Source organism: Podarcis cretensis (assembly GCF_951804945.1).
Source record: "Podarcis cretensis genome assembly, chromosome: 5".
NCBI lineage: Eukaryota > Metazoa > Chordata > Lepidosauria > Squamata > Lacertidae > Podarcis > Podarcis cretensis.
Window position 1 is genome coordinate 51778109 of NC_137174.1, and position 24571 is coordinate 51802679.

The window sequence follows — 24571 nt, forward strand, 5'->3', positions numbered from 1 at the left end:
GCAGCATATTTAAAGATCAACACAGAGCCTGCAAACCTAGCCCCCCTTACCTGAAAATAATACCTATTAAATTCAATATGACTGAGTAGAAACGGTTTGGATAGCACTGTAATTTTTGAGACTTTCACACAAGCAACAAAGTCACAGCTTGCTTTAACCTGGGCATTCCAAAGGGCTCAAGATTTAGGAATTTCCAACGAGGTTTTTTTTGGGGGGGAATGACCATCAGAATCTTAAATGTGTGCTAATCTTCTCCCATAAACCAATGCTGAAAGAGAAGAGGAAGTTATTTGACCTGCTCTGCAAACGTTCACTGGATAATCCAGTGAGGGTTTATCAACACTTCTTGTTCCACTGCTTTCCTCTGGAAAAAACTGCTCTTCAATGCTCCATCAGAGCAAATGGCAATTTGGGTTTTCCCTTGAGGAGTAGCAGGGCATGAGGGAAGCTGCTTGGACCCGTGCCTAGAAGCACAGGTCACGATTACACTGCAGTTGATCTTCAGAAGAGGGAGGGGAGATGAGGAAAATTTAACCACTTAGGGCCCACTGTCACCGAGGATTGATCAGAAGGCAGATGTTGAGCTATTAGCTTCTTCAGTTCCTGCCACATCCTTCCCTACCGAAACTTCTGGGTGTTAAGATCAGCAGAGGGAGTTCTCTTGGTAATTCTGCTATCCTTGGAAGTGTGGAGAATGGTGGCAAGGGAGAGGGCTCTGTCAAAATTTACAGTTAAGGCTTTTGTTTTGCAGGACCCCCCCCCTTTTTGAGCAATCGATATTGCTGTTTGGAATGGATATTTTTATAATTGCAACTGTTTTTGTTTTTATATTGTTGTAAGCAGCCCTAGGATCAGATGGTGAAGGGTGGCTGAGAAATAAATAATGTCAACTACATTTAAGGTGGTGGCTATTAGCAAAACAGGTTCAATAGGCAATGAATATTAAGGCTGTTGCCTTAATATTTTCCTTGTGGATGTATGAAAACCATTTGACTAGTGAGGCACAGGATGCTGAACTAGGCAGGGATCCGAGTTCACAATATTTCTTACAAGCACTGTTAAGAACAACTAACAAACCTGGAAGCAAACCCGTTTAAAAGAAAACACACAGAACCAGATTTTCTAACAGATGAATTCAGCTTTGCAAGAGATACCTTGGCTGATTACAGAAAACCACCCATAATTTCTGTGGATGAGAGCTCAGAAGGTACATTCATTCCTCCCACAGAGAAAAATGAAACAAGCAGGTTAGAAAATTATCTTTATTTGTTTTTATTTCTTTGTAGAATTAGCTAATGTTTCTGAAATGAAAAAAGATGATCCCATGCTGCTTTAAAATAACCTTTAAAATATTTTTAGATTGGCTATATTTGCATCGAATATATATTGATCTCTTAATTGAGATTTTCCATGACGATTCCCTGAAGAACAAAGGAGTTATGCATTTCCATCATATGTAAACATTTTATTAACTTCAACATGTAAACAGCTGATTAGCTTCGATGTCTTGAACTACTAGTTTATAGTTTTTACTATTATTTCACTGTCTGAATATACCTGGACAGACATGTTATGTCAAAAGAATTTATTAATTCTTTAAGTGCAAAAAATGTTATGATTAACTGAGATTATTTCACAACCATTTGCAAGGCAAAACTCCCATTGATGCTCCATTGTTGAAATTTAGTTTACTCTCTTGCTCAAGAAACATACAGGTCTTTGCCAGGATAAATTCATAGGATCGCATATTTCCCACTTCATGGTGAGGCCTACTCCTGCAGCTGTCACTAACTGAGATCCTACTGCTATATTTTTGCATCATGCCAGAAAAGCATTTTGTCTCACTGTAGAATCCATAGTGCACTGGATTTCTTAAGTCACTGGCATTCTGTGGAGATCTTCTCTTGCAGTGATGGAAATATTTCCTACCTGATGTTGTGTAAGATGTGGTCTATCCCCAGTTAAAATTCAGCAGACTCTTTTCCTATCTTGCTTTAAAACTTGAAAACTACATAAACATTGCCTTTATACTGGTGACTTGACTGACACAAAATCAAGTTTCCATGAGTAGCTAGGATTCATAACTCAAACTTACTTCAAATAGCCACAGCACCGCACACGCCAAGAAAGAGAGCCTTTATGGTAAAGAAATGAAAGTTGGCCAGTACATCCATAGCATTGGGTATACTGTGGACTTGTTATAATAACAAGAAATTCAACAATTGTACAACACTGTTTGTAAATCTAGAAACAAGGAAACAAATCTAGAAACAACAAATTGGCACTATAAAGTGACATACAGAAAAATGTGAATTTATGGTGTACGATCAAGAATGATGGGGGGTGGTGGTGGTGGTTTGCCTTCAAGTGAATATGTAGGCACCGAATCTGCAATGTCTAATCATGCAGAAAGGGCAACACAATCAAGCTTAAGGCATTTAAAGTAAAGAACTGTGTGGCTTCTGAGCAGCAGTCAGTCATTACAAGGAAGTAGAAACTCTTAATTTACTTAGTTTGCTATAGTTCTACTTATTGCTTTGTGGAATAATTGTGCTTTGATCTAACTGACAACGTATAGGCATTACTGTTATTTCTGTTTGAAAGCTATATACTACACAGCACATATTTGCTATCAAATTGTTATTGCGCTGAAAATGTCGTAAGCTGCACTTAACTGTTCAGTGTTCTCATGATAAAACTGGAGTGGTATTTCCATATTGAATAAACAGAAGCGTTTCAAGTATTTCCTAAGTTTTATAAGGATAGTTTTCCAATGTAGGGAGAAGTAAGGAAAATAGAAACAGCCTTAAACAGAGTGATTTTGAAAAGTAAATGGCTTATAATTTCAAACCTACACTGAGACCAAGCAAGACCTATGAATGGATATGTCCTCTGATATGTAAAATACCAATGATATCAAGTCCACCATTTAATCACAGAAAACTCCAGTACACCTTGGTCATATTCCTGTGTGATTCCTCCCTTTTATATTTGAGAAATTAAGAAAAATGTTTCAGTGCAATAGCACAGTGCCATCACATTTTAAGTAGTTAATACTGGGGAATTATGAGGAATTTCCATGAGAAAAAACCCACACACGACTCCAGATGTGGTCAAACAAGAGAGGTATTAGATATTTTTTTTCAGTGTGGCCAGAAACAACAAGAGACCAGAATTATCTACCAAAATACACATAAACAGTCAAGGTGGCATGTTGAAAAGGATTTTAACTATCAACTGAGGTAATCGTCATATTGCATATTTCAAAGATTATCTTGATGAAGCTCTGGATCCAGTGTGGTTTGATTTGAAATGCTTTGATTAGAAGATCTCCATTGTATATTTCAATCTTTCTTTGGATGATGAGTAGATGATATATGCCCAAACAAATGAGATTTCAGAAGTAAACTTCTTTGGTTAGCATGGAGACCACACAAGGAATCTGTTTCTTCCCATTGAAGCGTGGGTCATCACACTGCGATTCATAGTTTCTTGCTACTTTGTAGTTAACCATGGTGAGCATCTGCAGGATCTCCAGCTCTTTGGCATACTTAGTCAGAACTTCACAAAGAGATTGCACAAACCAGGAGCCGTTCCCTGGATTCCGCCAAGAATAATAACCTGTAAGTAAGAGCAAAGGGGAAAAAGCTTCCTTACCATAATGAAGGGCGAAAGAGATATTTACTGCACATTACAAATAGGGTCATAATCCAAGCCATATACGTACAAGTGCAGGAGGGAACCAACTGGGGTCTATAGGTTTTTGTCACAATCATTTGCATTGCTGAAGAGGCAAGCAAAGCATTTTGCTTTTTCAGGAGTGTGAGTGCTTGCTGTGGAAACCCATGCATATGCAACACTCTCCAAAAGTGCATAGGGCTGGACTGTGTCAACTAAAATGACCCTGGATCATCATGATACACATTAAATAGAGCTATTTTTTTTTTTAAAAAAATCAGTTTCCATTTTAATAGCAAATTATTAAAAATATGGAATTGTTAAGACTTTTTCAGCTAGCTGAGATAGAGAAAGATAACTAAAAATAAAAGAGGACATTGGTATCGTTGGCACCACAGTTTAGCATGTACAACAAATGTGTGGGATCCCACAGAGGAGACTGCGGCTGCTTTCGTCCTCCTCTGCTCATTCTGCTGCTGTGCTGCCCTAAGTTATGGTTTGGCTTAGGGACTGCGCTTTAGCTCTTCCAGACAAGGTAAAGGTAAAGGTACCCCTGACCATTAGGTCCAGTCGTGGACAACTCTGGGGCTGTGGCGCTCATCTCACTTTACTGGCCGAGGGAGCCGGCGTACAGCTTCCGGGTCATGTGGCCAGCATGACTAAGCCGCTTCTGGCGAACCAGAGCAGCGCATGGAAACGCCGTTTACCTTCCCGCCAGAGCGGTACCTATTTATCTACTTGGACTACTTGGACTTTGACGTGCTTTCAAACTGCTAGGTTGGCAGGAGCTCCCAGACAAACCATGAGCTATAAACCATAGGATAAACCTTGCTTACAGCACATGGTTTATATTGAGAGAGAGAGCTAAACCATGAGCCTGGTTTTGCAAGCCATGCTGAGTCAATCCATGGCTTAGCAGCAGAATGTCAAGAGGAGCTGTTCTTGTTGCTCACATTTGATCGTTTGCACTAATTATATACAGTGGCATCACAAGGGGGGCGGGGGTGTGTGTGCCCTGGGTGCCAAGTCGGGGGGAGGGGTGTGAGCCCAGGTGCAGCAGCGTGAGCAGCCATCGCGCCACTGTAGCTACATGTGGAAGATCCTCCGTTCGCGGCTGCAGCTGCGAGCAGAGGATGCCGCCACCGTCTGTACGGCGTTCAAGTGGCGCTAGCGGCCAACTGCTATGTACAACGCATGTGCGGTGTTGCACACATGCGCTGTACGTAGTGATGCCACACATGCGCTGTACATAGCAGTTTGCTGCCAGCATCGCTTGAGCGCCGTATGGACGGTGGTGGGATCCCTCCGTTGTCGCCACATGTGGAGGATCCTCTGTTCCCGGCTGCAGCCATGAACAGAGAATCCCGCCACCATCCATACGGCATTCAAGCGGCACCCGCGGCAAACCGCTATGTACAACGCATGCACAGTGTTGCACGCATGTGCTGTATGTAGCGATGCTGCATATGTGCCCTGCGTAACAATGCCATGCATGCGTCATATGTAGCGGCACAACGCGTGCGCAGCCGGTAGTTTGCCCCGCCCTGGGTGTCGGTTAGCCTTCGTTTGCCCCTGATTATACACACAAACTAGAACACTGAAAAGCCTATATACATTTCAGAAGGAAACAAACTTGATATGTGAAAATATAAAGTGCTGTGCTCCAAACTTTCAAGACTGGTTCATTATTCAATGTAAAGAAAATACATTTCCCCATAAAATAGCATTCCATTCTTATTTAAGTTCAAATGCTTAAATTTCCCCCAATATGTGACACTTTGTTTTACTCTCACTCATTTGTATGTCAAGTTTGTCACTTTTCCCGTTTATACCTGGCACGGTGGAATAAGCATACAAAAAATCTGCTTCTACAGGAATCTTGCATCCTGGATTGGCATCCATTTCCAGATCGCTATTTGGTGAACCTGCATCTGTCTGAATCCCTTCATCAAATTCAGAACCTCGACAGGCCTGAAACCGTGATATAAACAGTGAGCAAAATAATTCAGTGTACACATAAATCACATACAATTTAAAGGAGTTATGGAATTTTATGATAATTTTGTAACTGAAACAGATTCACATTATAACTGAACATATACTTGAACCTTGCAAATGAAATATGGTACGTTAATGACCTATACTAGGATCAGCAGCACCAACCCTATGGAAAACATATTCGTCCTAGGGCTACAGCTTAAATATATTAGCTGCAGTTCCTTTGTATGAATACACAGATAGGCCATGCCATGCCATTACTGGTGAGCATGCTATTCATTATTTATTAAGTGCCTAATATTGGCCTTAAACTGACATTTTGTGTTTGTGCAGTTATCCAAAATACTCAATACATGAGAATTTTTTTAAATCAGTTTTTAATTAATAATTAATTTAACAACAAATAAATTACTCTAGGGCAAATAATGTAACATCTTCTACAAAAGAAGGGAGAGGACAATAAAAGGAAATGAAAGTGGGTTGTAGTGTTTGAGACACAAATTCAGAAAACAGGAAAAAAGACAACTATTGAGAATCATTCTCAAGAAAAGCTGACCAAGTATCTCTCGTATCTACCTCACCTTTGGCATTGCCTGCAACCATTTTAGACCACTGTTTCCGATTCTAGCTTCCTGCTGCTAAACTTTGGAAAACAGCTTCTACCCAGCACATGCTTGCTTGCATCAAATACCTCCTTACCTGAATGAAAAACAATTTAGGTTTTCCAATGAGGCTTGGGCACTTGTCTCCTCTGAAAAGACTTGTCAACTCCTTTATTGCCATAGCTCCATCTGTGCCATAGATAAACCCCTCATCTCCGTGGCTTAACAATATGCAGGCAAAACAAGCAACATCACTGTGGCTCTCAAGGGCAACTGCAAATCAAACGTATTTCCTCTTACATAATGGAAATGCCACTTAACAAAAACTATACGTGGCAAGTCTTTTTTCTGCACAATTAAAAGAAGGGCTAACATCAATCCTATTTGTGTTTACTCAGAAATAACTCCCACTGGGTTTGTCATCCTTAAAAGAGACCCTTTGAAATCAATGGAACTTAAATTAGTCCCACTGTTTCCAATGGCTCATTTCTAAGCATGACTAAGCCTGAACTGATCATTAGGAACCGCTTGTACAGTGGTACCTTAGTTGTTGAACGGCTTGGCTCCTGAACAAATCGGCTCCTGGAGATGAGTGTTCTGGTTTGCGAAAGTTCTTTGGAAGCCGAACATCCGACACAGCTTCCGTGGCTTCTGATTGAGTGCCGGAAGCTCCTGCAGCCAATTGGAAGCCGTGCCTTGGTTTTCAAACTGTTTCGGGAGTCGGACAGATTAAGTTCGACAACCAAGGTACCACTGTATTCAACAAAATTGTTGTGCTAGAGGAAGCCAATTGAATGATGCCTGCTAGTGCAATGGAACTCCACCCTCCAACTCTTCTCCAGATGGTTAGAACCCCCAGAACAGTGAATGCGGGGAGATGGTTCCATTGAGGAAACAGAAACAAATCTCCTTAGTGCTACACCGACAACAACCCAGTTGATTTAGTACTACCCAAATTATGTATTAAGAGGTCAGCTTCTTAAATGACCAAAGGAAGAACACAACTGGTCTTCTTAAGTTAACCAGCAAACTATCTAAACAGGGTGGTCATTGTTACCTTCCTTGAGTTTATTCTCCATAGCTTCACAGGTGAGATCATTATGGATGGAAACATCAAATCCAATGCTTCGAAAACATTTTAGCAGGTCACCAGCATCTTTATCAGTGCCATTTCGTATACCCATGTCTGATAAGAAACACAAGAAGATTGATGCTGACTGTGCAGAGGCTTATTATTATAGGTTGTGTGAATGCCCAATGGCAGAGAAAATGATTTTAAAACTTAAAACCTTTGAGCAGTATTCAGAAACAGCTTGTTATATTCACAAAGACCCAAGCAATGGCCAGAGAGGGGGCCCTGTCGAGACTGCTGCAGCAATGTTTTGTGGCACCATAAAGACTAACAATATTTTACGGTGCACATTTTGTGGGCTCAGTCATTTTCTGGGTATGGCCACTCTTCCTTTACAAGAGTTCAAGGCTGATCAGAGCAAAATACAACCCCCCTCCCCGGGCAAAGTAAACACTAAAGCAGCATGCTAAGAAATAGTAATAAAAAATACATTATCAACAGCATATCCCTTTAAAACCGCAAAAAGCCCCTCATAAGAGAACACTATAGGCAAGGTGGTTATGTCAGAAATTTAAAGCACAAAAGCCTTTCTAACAGAAAGCTTTTAACTTTATGGCTGAAGGCCAAAAAGGAACATGCAAAGCAGGGTCTCAAAATTTGAAACTAGAAATAGAAAAGTCACTCTCCCTTGTTCCCATCAAATGTGGCTGATTGATATGGGGGAAGGGTATCCCTAGATATTAGCATATTGTCTTGAAAAGCACTGCTCTCGCGTATAGCTCTCTTGCTCTCTAACAGAAGTACCACCCAGAATTATATTAAGATGATGTGAAAAACATACTTGTACTTTCTTTGAAGTTCTTGTTGTTTATAATAACGCATTTTCCAATTTTCTTGTAGTCCATACGATACAGGAATTCTGGAGGAACAATTCGGTTTCGGCTAGGGAAAGATGTCTCTGGCTGAATTTCCTGTCCATTCTTTTTTCTGTGGAAATGTAACTAAATGTTCATAGACAGAACACAAAAGCATTTCAAATTTTCATTGATGCTTAACTGATTATTAAGTATTGTGTTTCTCTTGTATGTAAGCTTTATCATTAAGATATTTTGCCAAATTTTCCTTCACCAAACAGTTATGGTAGGGGGATGTTTGTTTTTCCATTTTTGTGCAATACACTGTTTTGTTGTTGTTAGAAGCAGTAATCAGTTGTAAATCAGTATTAATGACTGCAGGATGAAGAATAACTCAAAAGAAGAGTTATTTTAGGTTTCCTTGGGAGATCATAGTCTGTACTTAGTAATATATTATTCAACACTTCTGTCCAGAAACGTTTGTTTTTACAGCTCCAAAAGATGTATCTTAAATTCGCTTTAATTCTATTGCATCTCCAGTCGTGCATGTTTTGGCCAAATATTTGTCTAATTCTGTGTGGAGTTAAATACCACTGGAATATTGCTTTAAAATAGTTCTCTTTTGGATAAGCATTGTTTGGAATCAAGAAATAATAAGCATTGTTTGGAATCAAGAAAACAAATTTATTGAGAGGTGGGCCTTGATTTTACATTCTTAAATGACCAAGTAAATGACAGTATCTTTCCTGATGTCAATCGACAGGGAGTTTCAAACACACTAAAAAATACAACTGCGGAACGTGTATAATGTGGCACTTGTAACAGGGCTAGTTCTGCAGATCAAAGCAGTTAAATGGGCACAAGTAAACTGCTCCCAGGCTGTGCATTTAAGACACACATTCCAACTTTTAAGTGGTTGCAAGTTCTTGGTCACAGCATGCTATTACCAACCAAAGACTACCTGTACAGCAGGGGTAGCTAACCTTTCTTCGGCCAAGAATAGGAATGACACATGGTCAACCCTTTGGAGGCCAAATGTCAAAGCGGCCAAAGTATGAAAGTGGGGGTGTGGTGAAAACTGCAGTTTTCAAGCCTGCCCTTCAAAAGCTTTTTCCAACAGCTGGTCTACACTATTTTAAATCTGTTGTTGTTGTACAAGTGTAGGGAAAGTCTTTGGGGAGACACCTAAAACATTTTGGCATCATAGAAGCAAACCCACAGGAGTGAGCAATAATATATATTTTTAATGGCTAGTTTTTTGGGTCTGTGTGTGTGCACAAGTTAACCACCCTGCTGTGGACCTACTAATACCACACAAGAAAAAGTATGATTAGTTTTAAGACAGAAAAAGTGCTTCTATTAATCTAGTCCCAACGAACATTGGTACAAGAGTAAAGCCACAGCAACATTTCCTTACCAATACTGTGGCCTAGGTAGCAAATAGAATGGGATAATGTCTTTCCCTCTTGCGTGTATAGAATTCCTACTCATTGCTAGCCTCAGCTGATATTTTATAAAAAATACCCCCCCAATCCTTAAGACAGTTCCCATATTTTTTTTTGTGCTACCAAGTGCAAGCCTCTCTTTTACATCTCATTGCCTCACGCAATTGGCTATTTGTGCCAATAAAGCACAAAGCCTTCTACAGAACCTGAACTATGATTATTTTGTTGTTGTTATTGTTGTTGCTGCTGCTGCTTGAAATCTATTAACTTTTCGGAGGAGGGAGGGTTAGATGATAAAACCCACAAATAACCTACACACCAAATTCATGTGTGGAGGAAAAAATGACTGTAATGAAACTGTGGTGTTATATCCTTCCTGTCATAAAGAACTCTAAGAAAAGGAAGTACTTGCCTTTATTTTTTAAAAGCTGAGTTACATAAACACATCAAGAAACAGTGGCCTGATTCACACACCAAATTATGTTTTAAAATTACAAGTATGAGCCATAGCAAGCCTTTGGCTTGCATCTGCCACTTCTCCTTTGGAGTGGCTGGGTGGAAGAGATGAAAAGCTTCTACGCCTATTTCAGACTGACCATGGTTTAGCATTATCCAAGCCCTGAACTACAGCGCATCTTAACTAGGGCTTGCTGAAACAAGTCAGGTTACTGAACTATGGTAAGCAGTTCGCTTGTTTCAACAAACCACAGTTAAGCATAACCACCATTTCTCAGATTTGGATGACAAGGAAAAAAAAATGGAAGCATTTCTAAAGTCCTTCTCAAAGTCCTTCATTCCTCTGGGCACTCAGAGCTCAAATCGTCAGGTGGAAAACAGCTTTGAACCTGATGAGGTGATCAGTTGATCCTATTTGTTGAACCAATCATTCTTTGGCGAGTTGGAAGCGCAGAGCCTTCTGAAGCATAAGGCCAGACCAAGGCATTTTGCTGACTGAGGCAACATGGTTAACAGCATAGTGTCCTCTACCACACCTGAGAAAGCAGGCCAATTGGGGGAGGATGACAACAAAGGGGAATGGCTGAGGGCCTGGGGACTGCTGATTTCCAGCATCTGAGACACTTTGCCCAATTGTAGGGTTGTCCCTGTTGAAGCAGCACAACGGGCTGTAGACGCTAACCTCTTGTGAAAAGGATTCTGCCACAACTACCATGCTTTGGGTTTGTGTACAGAAAGCTTCTTTCTCTAGGATAGTTCTTTCCAACTTTCTATGTTTAAGAAAAGCATTCCCTATCAAATTTGTCTCCCTAGCATGCCTATTTATGTTGCAAAAGGTTGTAGGGCAGAGCTCTAGGGCTGAGCCTGAACTATGAAGAACCGGGTCTGCTATCCTAGACCAGCAAGTTAAGAAACTATGTGTACTTATGAAGAGTAAGTGTGCTGCAAAGAATAATGGTGTGAGATATTGGGCTCCTGTAGATTACAGGTGAAAGTAAGCCTCTGGATTTTTAAGACCAGGAATAAATACAAGAAAACAGGCCTCTGCCTTTGCTAGATAATTTCAGTGCACCTTTGAGGTCTCTTCTCTCCTTGTCCTTCACATCTGTGGCCTGGGCTTGAGATTTCACATGGGGCACCAAGCGCAGCCAGTAGAGCCTTGTCATTAACCCAGGAAAACAGAGTCTGCTTTAGAACAGGTTTAATCCTCAGCCCTGTACACTAAGGGAAGATTGTTAGGGATAGGAAAGCTGTTTTTTCCATGCTTGTAGGCTATGGCTGATCTCAAAGGGGAGCCCCTGATTAAGCTGGCCGAGGAACCTGAGGTCTCAGGAAAACAATTGGTAATCTACCATTCTGCCTATTCACGCATTCACTCATGTGGTGAAGCAGGGAGGGTCTGCCCTGTTGGCCTCATCCCTGACCCTGTGCCCCCACACCAGCCTTGCCTCTGGCACCTGCATGTTGAGTGTGGGTGTTTGAAATGGAGTTATCTGCATGTGAGCAACTGTTCACAACTCAGGGTGCCATGTGACCAGGGCAACCTGATTTTACACATGTGCGGATCACATGGAATCCCTCTGCATAGACAGCTGAAAAGAGGTTTCTTTTCAGATGTCCATTCAAAGGAAAGTGTAAGTCCAGGGAAACTGTGTGGCCAGCTCCTCAACACATTAAACTTGTTGCATGCAAGTAAGATGTATAGGCCTAAAGTATACTTATTTTGTTTCCCACTCTGCCTTTATACTATCATAATGAACTCTAGGGCTGCAGTTGTTATTTGGCCAATCTTCCTCATATTTGTATTCTTGATCTGGGGAAGCTATTATGATAATGCTGGAGAGCCCCTATGTGATTCAGGTTTAGACCCACAACACTGTAATCTAGATGGACAACTGTGAGAAACAGTTGGTACTTGTCCAAGGAGTGGCAGAACAAGAAGGAAGCAAATTTGTAGTTGGGAACAAACCAGGTTTTGGAATTTCCCTTATTTGCATGCCACAGCAAATCATGATAAATTAGTTTGTTCGAGAATAATAAAAGCAGGTCACTGGTTTATATTACTCTTTGATTTGTGCCCAGCACAAGTTCTTCAGGCAGAGACAGCAATGCAATACATTTTTAGTGAAAAATCAATCTAGTCTCAAACTTAAGTTTCTGCTTACAGAAATGTAAAAATTTACAACAAAACACAACTTGTATCATTGATTACTATGAACAATTTGCTTCTTAAACTTGACCAAAGCAACATCTTGTAACAACACATTCCCATAAACTAATCACACTTTAATGTTTTCACATGACATTTTCTTTGACACAATGCGCAATTGGTTACGTGCAGGACTGTAAACTTCTTATTTTGTTTCAAGGGAAGATAAGTTTACCTTTTTATTTCCCCCCAGTGCTATGTTTAAATAAAATACATCTGTACATGAGTTACAGTTAATCAAAGTTAACATTTTTAATCAAGAGATTGAAAAAAAGCCTTTTCTGTTAATCATTTTCTAGATATAGTTTTGGGTTGTCTGGATAGGACGTTGTGCATAACTGTAACAGTATGAATTTACATTTATGTGAAATTTGAGGCCTTCAAATTCCTATGTCAGACTGCTCAATTACTGGAAGCTCTGATGCAGATAGTCAGATTTTTGTTAAGACGGAAGTGTAAACACAAAGACTGAAATAGTATACCTACGGCCACACCTGCACCCACCAGCAAGCAACTCAGGCTGCAATCCTATGTACACTTATTTTTGAGTCACATTGCAACAGTGGAGCCTGCTTCCAAATAAATATGCATAGGATTACCCAGAGAATTTGACTAGTTAGGAGGGGCATCTAACCATTCCCATGAAGTGGTCTGTCTTATGAGCGATGGTAACAACCAATAGTTTTTAGGACCCACCCACAGGGTATGAGCTGGAGATCGTCCTACCATGTTAGACCTTATGGGAGACCTCCTGTGCTTTTCAAAGCTCTCCTGCACAGTAAACACACACCCCCTCCAAAAACCACACACCAAAAGTCTAGCACACATACATTCCAGTATCTTACTGCTGAAGCGATTTAGCTTTCTATAGAGCAAGAAATGGTTGGCAAGCAGTGAGATGTTTAAATAGGCTCCTTTGATGTGAACCCAAAAAAACCCCCCAGCCTTCAGCTTACACCAGCAGCTGAACAATACTGACTGATTATGAAGTGGCGAACAACTTGGTAAATGTTCCAGAACTGCCATTTTCATTAATCAATTGTGGTAGGTCATTGTGCTATGAAAAATGGTGCATTTTTAACTGCTGTTCCCTCATTCATGTTTTTGTGTTTCAATCTTTACATAATATTTATTTCCTGGCTGCATCTAACAAGTGACCTAATACGCTGTACATTTTTCTGTATGTAAACAAAACAAAACAAAACTGAAATGCAAGCAGATTAATAGTTGTTAAAGAAATACCATTGATGAAAAAAAGATGACGTAGAAAAAATATTGAGCTATAAAAGACCTTAATGACTGCTACATAGTTTTCAGTGTGAGAACTCTGAAAAAGACTGGAATGAAGTTGTTGCATGGCGAGGGGGAGAGGGGGAGATGCAGATTCAGTTGCTGTAGAAAGAAAAACTTTCCTGGGAATAAGCCCCAGTAAACTCGAGTGAGGCCTTGTTCTGAGTAAGCATATATAAGATTGCACTGACAATTTCAGGTAAAGTACAATAAAACAATAAGCATAACATTGTAATTCTCAAATGCCTGTGGAGAGGAGACATGCAGATGCCAAGTTATTTATACACATTAGCTACAACCCCCATGTAGGTCTGAGACAGAGGGCCATGGAAAGTGAATTCACTGGGACCACTGACTACGTAAAAGTTAATTATACCTCAAAATGCTCTTTCTTTTGCAAATAATCAAGTTTAGATAACAGCATCATGGTCCCTTTAGACAAAATAGGCCATCTTATTCTATGCATGCTCTGTATTCTTTTATTCCAGTACCAGATACTATTAATCAAGTCTTGGGTGCGATACCCAGTAAGTCCCTTGAGTAGAGTTTAAACACGCAAACTGAAATGTGTCTAATTTTGAAAAGCTGCCCCAACTCCTTAGGCCAGATCTCCTCATCTAACAAATCTGGCAAATGAGGGAGCAAGAAAGGGGGAAAAGGAGAGGGAGTGAAGTTCTGTTCTACAAATGTCACAACTTTGTTACAGCCTCTGGCTAGTATGGGTGAGGGGAAAACAACAGAATCTGGCACCACCTCACCACACTGCTTGGTTATCTTTGTAAATGAGGCAGGACCAAACGTTTCGACCCCTGTACCTAATTTAAGATCACCAATAATAATTGGGATGATCTAACCCAACCTTCCAGCTGAATGTATTCCTGCCATCCTCTGATCACTGGCAATTTATATAACATCTTTTGCACGCACAAACACACCCATTCATACTTTTACTGTTACCATTCTTTTCTCAAACCAAATTTGCTTCAGCTTAAAATTTCATACCACTCATGTAGCTCCTCTTGTGTTTGTTGTCAGAACTGAAGACTGCTATTACCTGGCACAGCTTTTTAGTCTCTTGCTTGTCTCATGCCATCATGCTATCTCTGCACACAGCCACTAAGGGTAACATGGCACTTGGCCTCACTTGTCCTGGAAGTTGGGACAACAGTGATGTGGGGAGGAGTTGCAGAGTGGATTCCCCCCACCTGGCATGGAGCTTCTCATGTTACCTGGGCACAAGAAGGAGCTGTGCCACACTGGCTACCATCCCATAATGTGAGAAGGTACCAATAGACTACTGTTGCTTTCAAGGGAGCAAATACTTCTCCATTTCAATGCCTTACTGACCTGTTTTAATTCACCAAACAAATGTGCACCCAGTCTGTGGATTGCCAACCAGGAACATAAAAATGCTCATTTTCTGAGTTCAGGATGCTAAATTATCTCAAGTCTGTTCTCCCCCTCCTACAGAAAGTGAAAGGGTGACACAAAGAATGTACAGTACCTTGGCTCTTCATCAAGTGGTACACCACTCTGCATCTGAAAAATACGTCCACCTTGCGATGATGAATAGGTTTAATGTTCTCTATTAATGCCAGCATCCCACCATGCTTACACTACATTAGTGACTGAAGCAGCCTACGGGTGTGTTCACAGACCCAAAGATTTGTCTGTGTCAGCAATGGGTCACGCTGGACTTTTCTATAGGGCTATTGAAACCTCCATAACTATGGCCTAACATGCAAGCCGAGGTCATGCAGGTCTCTTCCGCTCCTGCTGACAGGCAGAATGCATGTGCTTGCACCACTGTGATTCTATCACTGCTCTGCTGTAATAATAATGCACAGAATTTTTTTTTTAATGCTTAAGAGATAGACACATGTGGTTCTGTGTGCAGAAAGCATAAGGTTGCTGTCCTTTGAAACCATCACCTAACTCTGATATACAACCTCACACTGTAGTGTTCCTGAAAATTCTTAAACTTCTTTGTAGAAAAACAAGCATTTCAGTCTATTTAATACCCTATATTTACTAGTATATGAAATTCTACATGACTGATGTTGGGATCCTGCCTAATTAATTTAGACCAAAAGAGTTATATGCACAATGTTTTCCTTCTGATATTGCAGCCCTGACATCCTCACAAATAAATTTGTTGCTTACGGTTCAACTGGACAGATTAAATAGGTTTGCACTTTACTTTCTCTACCCTTTGAGAACAAACTGTCAAACTCTATGATATAATTATCCAACATCAATCTGATGCCAACCGCCCTATTTCCATTTCCCTAAAAGAAATGAAATTCCAATTCCTAAAAGAAATGAAATTACACGTATCTGAACAAACATTCGAAAGCAAACCCAGACCCTGCAGTCTGAGGCTCTTCTTTGCATGTCTGGAGGGCAGCAACACAAGAATGGGCCACCAGCCTCCTTACACATTGTTCTGAATTCAATAGAGAGTTAGAATTTAATCCAACCCCTCAGTTGTTGGATCTGGCAAAGGCTGGAAATAACACAGGACAGTTTCCTCATGAGGTAGTCATGTGATGATGGCTGAGTCAGATGGGCCACTGGGAGATTCAGTGCCAGACAGCCTAACGCAGGCATGGTCAAACTTGGCCCTCCAGCTGTTTTGGGACTACAACTCCCACCATCCCTAGCTAACAGGACCAGTGGTCAGGGATGATGGGAATTGTAGTCCCAAAACTGCTGGAGGGCCAAGTTTGGCCATGCCTGGCCTAACAGGTTAAGCCCCACCCTGGGCCCTGGTTTTAGTAAGTAAGACAAATAAGTCAGTGTTAGTTTTTTTAGGATTGCAGTTGGCAGTGATACACTAGCGAAAAAAACTGGGACAGACCGTAAAAGGAGAAAGAGAACATGGTTGATTTCTGTTTTGGATCCTGTGGGAGGAGTGAGAGACCCTCTTGGAGTGTAATGCTGGGAACCTCTCCATCGTAGGCTCAGGTTGTAGATATGTGTAAATAAACCATATACCATAAAGTTACCACAGTCTCCACTGTTCTTTATTTCCGATAGGAGGCATGAACCCTGGTTAAGCACCTGGGCCCCTGGGATCTCATACTGCTTGGAGATTGGGCTGGTGTAACAATATATTTAGTCACCAGGCAAAAACATCCCCCTTCTGACAGGCCTTTGGCTAATTAAACCATCTATGTGTGCATGAAATTATTGTTTTTGTTTGTTACCAGTCAAATGTTTACATTAGCGATTCCTAAAAGCTTATGGTGCCTAAGTGATAGTCTGAGTTTCTTAGCATAGTTCAGCTGGGCATTGAGGAGGTACAGTAATCTCACAGTGTACCTCCCCACGTCCTTGATAGATTGCAGGGAATACAGCATGAATTCAGCGACAAGGGGATCAGTAACCTGTACCTGGCTACATACAGGCTGCGAGTTGTTCCCCTGTGCAACAAAGCAATGTTCTTCTCTTTGGCAATGAAGGTTAATTTCACAGAAGTCAGATTTTAAAGGACACAGCAGCACACAGTGCAGAACATGCCTAGATCAGGAGAGGACAAATGAGTGCAAACTTAATTAATTCTCCCCCAATAAGTTTTGCTATGCATGTTTTGCTTCTCTAAGAGATGACAGGAACCTGTCAGCCATCAAAAGTTGGTGGAAATTAACAACCAAGAGAGGGGGTGGTAGAAGACAAGACAGGTAACAGAAATAGGCTGGCACGAAACCCTCCCCTTTCCGTTACATCTCAGAAGTTGTCAACGTAAGTAGTTATTAAGCTATGTGCAAGCACCATTAAAGAAGAATGCAAGGCCTCTGGAACAAGGTCTTCCAGGCTCCTTTTCTTCAGCAAAATACTGAAGTCACGCAGCGGATCAAGCTTTCGAAAAGAGAAATGACCCGAAAAAGTAGAACTTGGATGATGACAGTTTTGGGTAACAATTCAAGAGCAACCCCCAAACTATTAGTGTGGATCAGAATATGGCAAGTTCAGAAATATGCCGAATATTAATGTGTTGTATCTAAATTGCTTAAAAGAAATGCATTCAGGCACTCACCAAACTAGGATTCTTGTGCATGCCATGCGCACCCACATCAGAAGCATTTCATAAAGTTCAACATGGATGTTATTTGCATGCTCATTTGCCCAGTTAGTGAGAACCAGTGTGGTAAAATGGTTAAGTGTCGGATTATGACCTGTGATGTATGAATTAGTGACCCCAGGTGTATATTTTATTTTTATTATTTTAATAATGTTTCATTTAACCTTTTAGAATGTATTAGGCTTGCTTTCTGTGTGCAAGTTGTACAAATGGTGGGATGTTTTAGCACCAGAGTGTAAATAGACTATCCTTGAAGCTATCTGAGACTCAGGAAGAGGATTTTATGATGCTCTTCCCTCATTGAAGACTAGGTTGCCAGGGTAACGCTGGACATCCGAGGCCTAAAATGGTCAAATGGCCTGGGAACATCGGGGCCACTCCAAGGTGATGTGGGGCTGAAGATGCCTGTACGGAGCCATGCGTGCTTTACTTCTCATGACCTGTAACCTTTCCTGATGTATGTGAATATGTTTTATGACTTCATTTGCTGTGTTTGAGCTTTGGTTCTGAAGTGCCTTGGGGCAGACCTTCTCAACTGGCACAATGAGTTGAGTGAGCTCTGTCCTATTGCAAAGCTATAATAAAGCTGGGTCCTTAAATCTGGATGCTGGACTTGGAAACAGTTTCCTGGGTTCTGTGGTTCATTCAAAAGGTGGTTGTTCCTCACCTGGGTAGCAAACAAGGTGGTGTAGAGGTGAATTCTTAACTAGGAGACCAAGTTTCAAATCTTCTCAGCCATGCAACTCACTAGATGAATTGGGCCAGTAATTAGTTCTGTCTAACCTACCTCACAGGGTTGTTGTGAGGATAAAAATGGGGAAGGGGAGAGCCATGTGATCTCCTTAAAGGAAAGGTGGGATATAAATGCAAACAATAAAATAAACGTGCAGGCACACTTACATACCGAGTTTGTAAGAATTCTGACTCTTTTTTACTCCTTGCCCCAGATGAAAAACAGTGGAAAAGACAACTTGTCACACAGGTGTGTGTACATGCCATGTGCATGGTGTAGGCATGGTAGAAAAAAAGTGCATATGTAAGATCCGTAATTGGGTGTACATGCTGTGGATCCAACTAACATTAAAGTCAAAGTCTTGATGCCTTTAAGTTAGTTGAAATGTGCTTAGAAAGGTTGTTCTTGGAATGTCAACGAATCACCAACACAAATCGCAATACTGGATGTAATCTAAAAGACAATTTCTTATTTGGAGTGTGTATACTTGTAGATTCACCTATCCTTGTGATGAAATATGAGTTGCCTCACTCCCGCTGCAATTAATCTTGTGGCAATGTGGTTGCAGAATGGTTTCACTGTGTACCAATAATTTGGCCCCATACACACCATCAGGTAACAAATGCTCTAGAAGTGGACTGCTTCTGACATGCTAAATGTGCCTCACTGCACATTTTATCAACCCTCATTGAATTATGCTGAGAGCTCTATGTTGATTGGCCCACAGAACTATGTAGCAGAACCAGTAGTCTGATTTAATCTAAATGAAAGAAAGATAATGGAATCCAACAGAAGGAAATTAATGTCAAAAGATTCCCCCCTGCTGCCAAATCTTCCTCACCTTCTGTTTTCTCATTGTACTTTCAGTGACATTTACAGTAATGTAATACAATAAGCATTAACTTTTAAGCTGCGACAAGTAAAAACAGATCTCAAAGATCTTATGACATCTAACAAGCAATAAGTTATATTCATCTGCCATCTAGTGGGAAAAAGATATACAGGTTTGTTTAAAAATCCAATCCAATCAGTAGACGACTTCTCTCAAAATACAACAATTTTGCCTTAAAACCAAACCAAAGACAGAGAGCCCAGTACCCTCTAGATGTTGGATACAACCACCCATCAGGCCTAGCCTGGTCCAGATTTGAACTGTAGGGCCACACACTCCCCACTCCTGCACTATAAAAAGAAATGTGAGCTCTGGTGTCCAAATAAAAGTGTGTGTGTGTGTGTGTGTGTGTGAGAGAGAGAGAGAGAGAGAGAGAGAGAGAGAGAGAGAAGGGGGAGCAAACTACGATGAGGATTCCCAAAAATTGTGATCTGGGAGCTTTGCTCAAGTGTCTGCAGTGCTGTCTGTGGTTTTGTACTCGAAGACCAGAGACAGCACATCCACCGCATTAAGTATTCATAAGATTTTAATTGTATATTTATTGCTTCTTTTATTTCTCGTATCGTTTTTCATTTAATTACAATTTGAATTTAATGGAATTCAAATTGTACCACAATAAAATACAATCTGTAAGAAATAAAGGCAGAAACGAAAATACAATTGAACATAAACAGTATCTAGACTAGTGCCTAGTGGAGATAGTAAAAGATACAGGAAATTGAATGCAGATTTCCAAAAAATAGCAAGGAGAGACAAGAAGGCCTTCTTAAACGAGCAATGCAAAGAAATAGAGGAAAACAATAGAATGGGAAAAACCAGAGATCTGTTCAAGAAAATTGGAGATTTGAAAGGAACATTTTGTACAAAGATTACCATAATAAAAGACAAAAGTGGAAAGGACCTAACAGAAGCAGAAGACATCAAGAAGAGGTGGCAAGAATACACAGAGGAATTATACCAGAAAGAAATGGATGTCTCGTACACCCCAGGTACTGTGGTTGCTGACCTTGAGCCAGACATCCTGGAGAGTGAAGTCAAATGGGCCTTAGAAAGCACTGCAAATAACAAGGCCAGTGGAAGTGATGATATTCCAGCTGAACTATTTAAAATTTTAAATGATGATGCTGTCAAGGTGCTACACTCAATATGCCAGCAAATTTGGAAAACTCAGCAGTGGCCAGAGGATTGGAGAAGATCAGTCTACATCCCAATTCCAAAGAAGGGCAGTGCCAAAGAATGCTCCAACTACTGCACAATTGCACTCATTTCACACGCTAGCAAGGTTATGCTTAAAATTCTACAAGGCAGGCTTAAGCAGTATGTGGACCGAGAACTCCCAGAAGTGCAAGCTGGATTTAGAAGAGGCAGAGGAACCAGAGACCAAATTGCAAACATGCGCTGGATTATGGAGAAAGCTAGAGAGTTCCAGAAAGACATCTACTTCTGCTTCATTGACAATGCAAAAGCCTTTGACTGTGTCGACCACAGCAAACTTTGGCAAGTTCTTAAAGAAATGGGAGTGCCTGATCACCTCATCTGTCTCCTGAGAAATCTCTATGTGGGACAAGAAGCTACAGTTAGAACTGGATATGGAACAACTGATTGGTTCAAAATTGGGAAAGGAGTACGACAAGGCTGTATATTGTTTCCCTGCTTATTTAACTTATATGCAGAATTCATCATGCGAAAGGCTGGACTGGATGAATCCCAAGCCGGAATTAAGATCGCCGGAAGAAATATCAACAACTTCAGATATGCAGATGACACAACCTTGATGGCAGAAAGTGAGGAGGAATTAAATAACCTTTTAATGAGGGTGAAAGAGGAGAGCGCAAAATATGGTCTGAAGCTCAACATCAAAAAAACGTAGATCATGGCCACTGGTCCCATCACCTCCTGGCAAATAGAAGGGGAAGAAATGGAGGCAGTGAGAGATTTTACTTTCTTGGGCTCCATGATCACTGCAGATGGTGACAGCAGTCACGAAATTAAAAGACACATGTTCCTTGGGAGAAAGGCGATGGCAAACCTAGACAGCATCTTAAAAAGCAGAGACATCACCTTGCCAACAAAGGTCCATATAGTTAAAGCCATGGTTTTCCCAGTAGTGATGTATGGAAGTGAGAGCTGGACCATCAAGAAGGCTGATCGCTGAAGAATTGATGCTTTTGAATTATGGTGCTGGAGGAGACTCTTGAGAGTCCCATGGACTCAAGAAGATCAAACGTATCCATTCTTAAGGAAAACAGCCCTGAGTGCTCACTGGAAGGACAGATTGTGAAGTTGAGGCTCCATTACTTTGGCCACCTCATGAGAAGAGAAGACACCCTGGAAAAGACCCTGATGTTGGGAAAGATGGAGGGCACAAGGAGAAGAGGACGACAGAGGATGAGATGGTTGGACAGTGTTCTCGAAGCTACAAACATGAGCCTGACCAAACTGCGGGAGGCAGTGGAAGACCGGAGTGCCTGGCGTGCTCTGGTCCATGGGGTCACGAAGAGTTGGACACGACTAAACAACAACAACAACAGACTAGTGCATTACAATTACTATAATAGGCAGAAAAACAAGTGGTCTCCTAAGACTCTGAGCAATGTACAAGCGGTCCATGAGGGGTAGGGAGAAGTTTGGAAGGCACTGGCGTATTAAGTATTTAAGGCAAGGCCCAGACTCACACTTTGGACTGGATACAAATGTGTGGCAGTCAACTTTATTTCACTGGTTTCTTTCTTGAGATATTCCCACATGGGAGAGGCCAGAGCCAGGGAAATGCATCATAATCTGTCTCTCTAGCTCTCTAACCAGGTTTTAAACAGGTACTTACTCACCTGCCTCTTACAGATGCAGCATGATCAGAAGTCAATAGAAAGTGAATGAGAAAGAACACACTACTGTACTAGGTTCACCTTCTTTTGAAACCTAAAACGTTATTCATTGTTAACAATCATTATACTTTTCTATCCACTAGAGCTGAGTAATCCACATGCTAGAATTTAATTTAACCTCTTATAGATAAAAAAATGTTTTACCATGATTTTGAGAATCCCTAAAGGCAGACACACACAAAATACACAAACCTGCTGCCACTTGATAACAGAAATTAAACATACACACATGCAATTAAAATAGGCTGCACTACAGGTTCCCAATTTTTGCTCTTTTAAAAATAGAAGCCAATCATGTCCAGTTGGCCAAATCTTAGCAAACATGACCAGTGGAAGTCAGGTAGAGTGCCGCACCCAATCTTCTTGTGTTGTTTCTCCACCCTTAACAAACAAGCTTATATTAACTCATGAATGAATACTGTGAATAATTTAACTGAAGTAAACATCCACTTGGGACTGACAATGGTTATAAACATAAAATATAATTAACAGCTATTCTTGGAATTTAATATTCAGAATTCAATTTAAAAGGAAAAGTTTAAATTTTAAGATCCCGCCCCCAATGTGGAACAGGTGTAATGTTCATTTCTAGTATTTAGTGCCTTTATAGATCTGTATGCAATGCTCTCTTCCTTTTGTGCTATTGGACAGCTGAGTTTGAAGGTTGCACAGCAGAGGAACCAAACACAACAGCTGCACGGGCAGAAACTTGTTGCACAACCAGTGATATTTTCCCATTAGAATTCTATCAGTGGATCCAGAATAAAGTCAAGATAAATTTCTTTTGGACAAGCTAACAAACATGTGCCTTACTTTGAAAAGAGTGAAGATCGCTGTCTTCTATCTGGCTTTGCATCTGGAACATCACCATGGTCTCTTTCATCATCGCCCTGCATCTTGGTTGGCAAAGGATCTGTCGACTATTTAAAGAAACAAATGACAAGAATGCTATTAAAATACTTTTAACTTTTAAAAATGCATTTTTTTTTGCCCATTTCAGAATTACAGAAAAACTGTGTTCTCAGATCCAATTAAAAAATTCTTTCAAAATTCAGGATTTTTTTTAGAATTTTAGTTTTAGCTTTTGATGTTCAAATTACGAGAGATGCTTTTCAAAACTAAATATCCATAGACATCTTGAGTACCTACCACCTCCCTTCCTTGTATACTCATCTACACATAGAGGTGTGCCGTTGGCAAGGAAATCCCACATGTACACAGATTTGTGTACAAGAGAGATAGACTGTGCTCAGAACCTTTAAGGCTGCACTCCTATTCACACTTGCTTTGGGGCCCCTGAGTTACATCTGAAACTCATTTCTGATGTAATATAACTCCTTTCAGGAATAAAGAAAGGCAACTTCTTTATTCCTGATGAGAGGGTAGACTGTACATAAATTTTATATTGTAGGTCCCTCTGAACAAAATGGAATCACTCACTAGGCTCCATAAGGTGGTCATTATCTATACTAGGCAAATTGTAGGATGCAAACTGGGCAGGGAGAAACCCCAGTATCTGGCTACATTTCACAGAATAGTGAAAATAATATGCATCATGCAATCTTGCGGTAACAAGTCTGCATTATGCAATCCTGAGGAAACAACATAGGTCAGGATCACCCACGAATCTGCTTAACGTTCTTTAATTTTAAATTTACGAAAGTGACGAGTGATATGAGTACAGCAGTAGAATTAAAGTGTGTGACCTTGCATACAGGATACCGAAGGAGCTGCAAAAATAATTAGAATTGAAAAGGGTAGAAAGGAGAGTTTGGTGGCACTATAGCTAATCCTCAGACACTGACAGCCTTTTAAGATCTTTTAAGGCTCTGTGGCAGAGCACCTGCTTCACAGGCAGAAAGTCCCAAATTCAACTCCCAGCATCTCTAGGTAGGACTGGGAGAAACCCGTCTGAAATCCTGGAGAGTCAGCGCTGGCAATACTGACTCAATTGACAACAGCTTCCTAGGCTCCCTTCCATCAGGTCAGCTCCCCCCAGCCTAGAAATACAGTGACAGGTCAACAGGCCTCGGTAGCAATTGGCAGCTTCCTCAGCAAGCAGAAATCCACCAGGTCAGGGCTGTTGTGGTTGTGTTTACAGGCAGAAATTAGGATTTAGGGGTGCTGCTTTCACCTCCAGAAAACAAGAGAGACAGTCGCGAGTACAGGAAGTGTGTGGGGGGGGAACAGATATTGGAAACTAAGTGGGCGGGCGCAATAGGTTATCAATAAATGCTGCAAAGGGTTGAAATGGGCGAGGCGCAGAACTTCAAAGGAAAAGGAAACGGGACGGAGCCCGGCGCAAGACGCCAGGAATTGGAGGCTCGACGGGGCAGGCAGGGCCAAAGCGAAGCGGGAAGCGTCGGAAAGGGC

General features: G+C 41.0%; 1 protein-coding gene across 1 annotated transcript; it reads right to left on the minus strand.

The window, feature by feature from the left end:
• Nucleotides 1–1444: 1444 nt before the first annotated feature.
• On the minus strand, nt 1445–23118 carry CASP7 (caspase 7). Its single transcript, XM_079977063.1, has 6 exons — nt 23012–23118; nt 8192–8337; nt 7336–7464; nt 6376–6551; nt 5511–5649; nt 1445–3621 (listed from the first exon to the last, which is right to left on the minus strand). The coding sequence occupies exons 1-6, from the start codon at nt 23092–23094 to the stop codon at nt 3398–3400; spliced, it is 897 nt and encodes a 298-aa protein (XP_079833189.1). The 5' UTR covers nt 23095–23118; the 3' UTR covers nt 1445–3397.
• Nucleotides 23119–24571: the final 1453 nt, after the last annotated feature.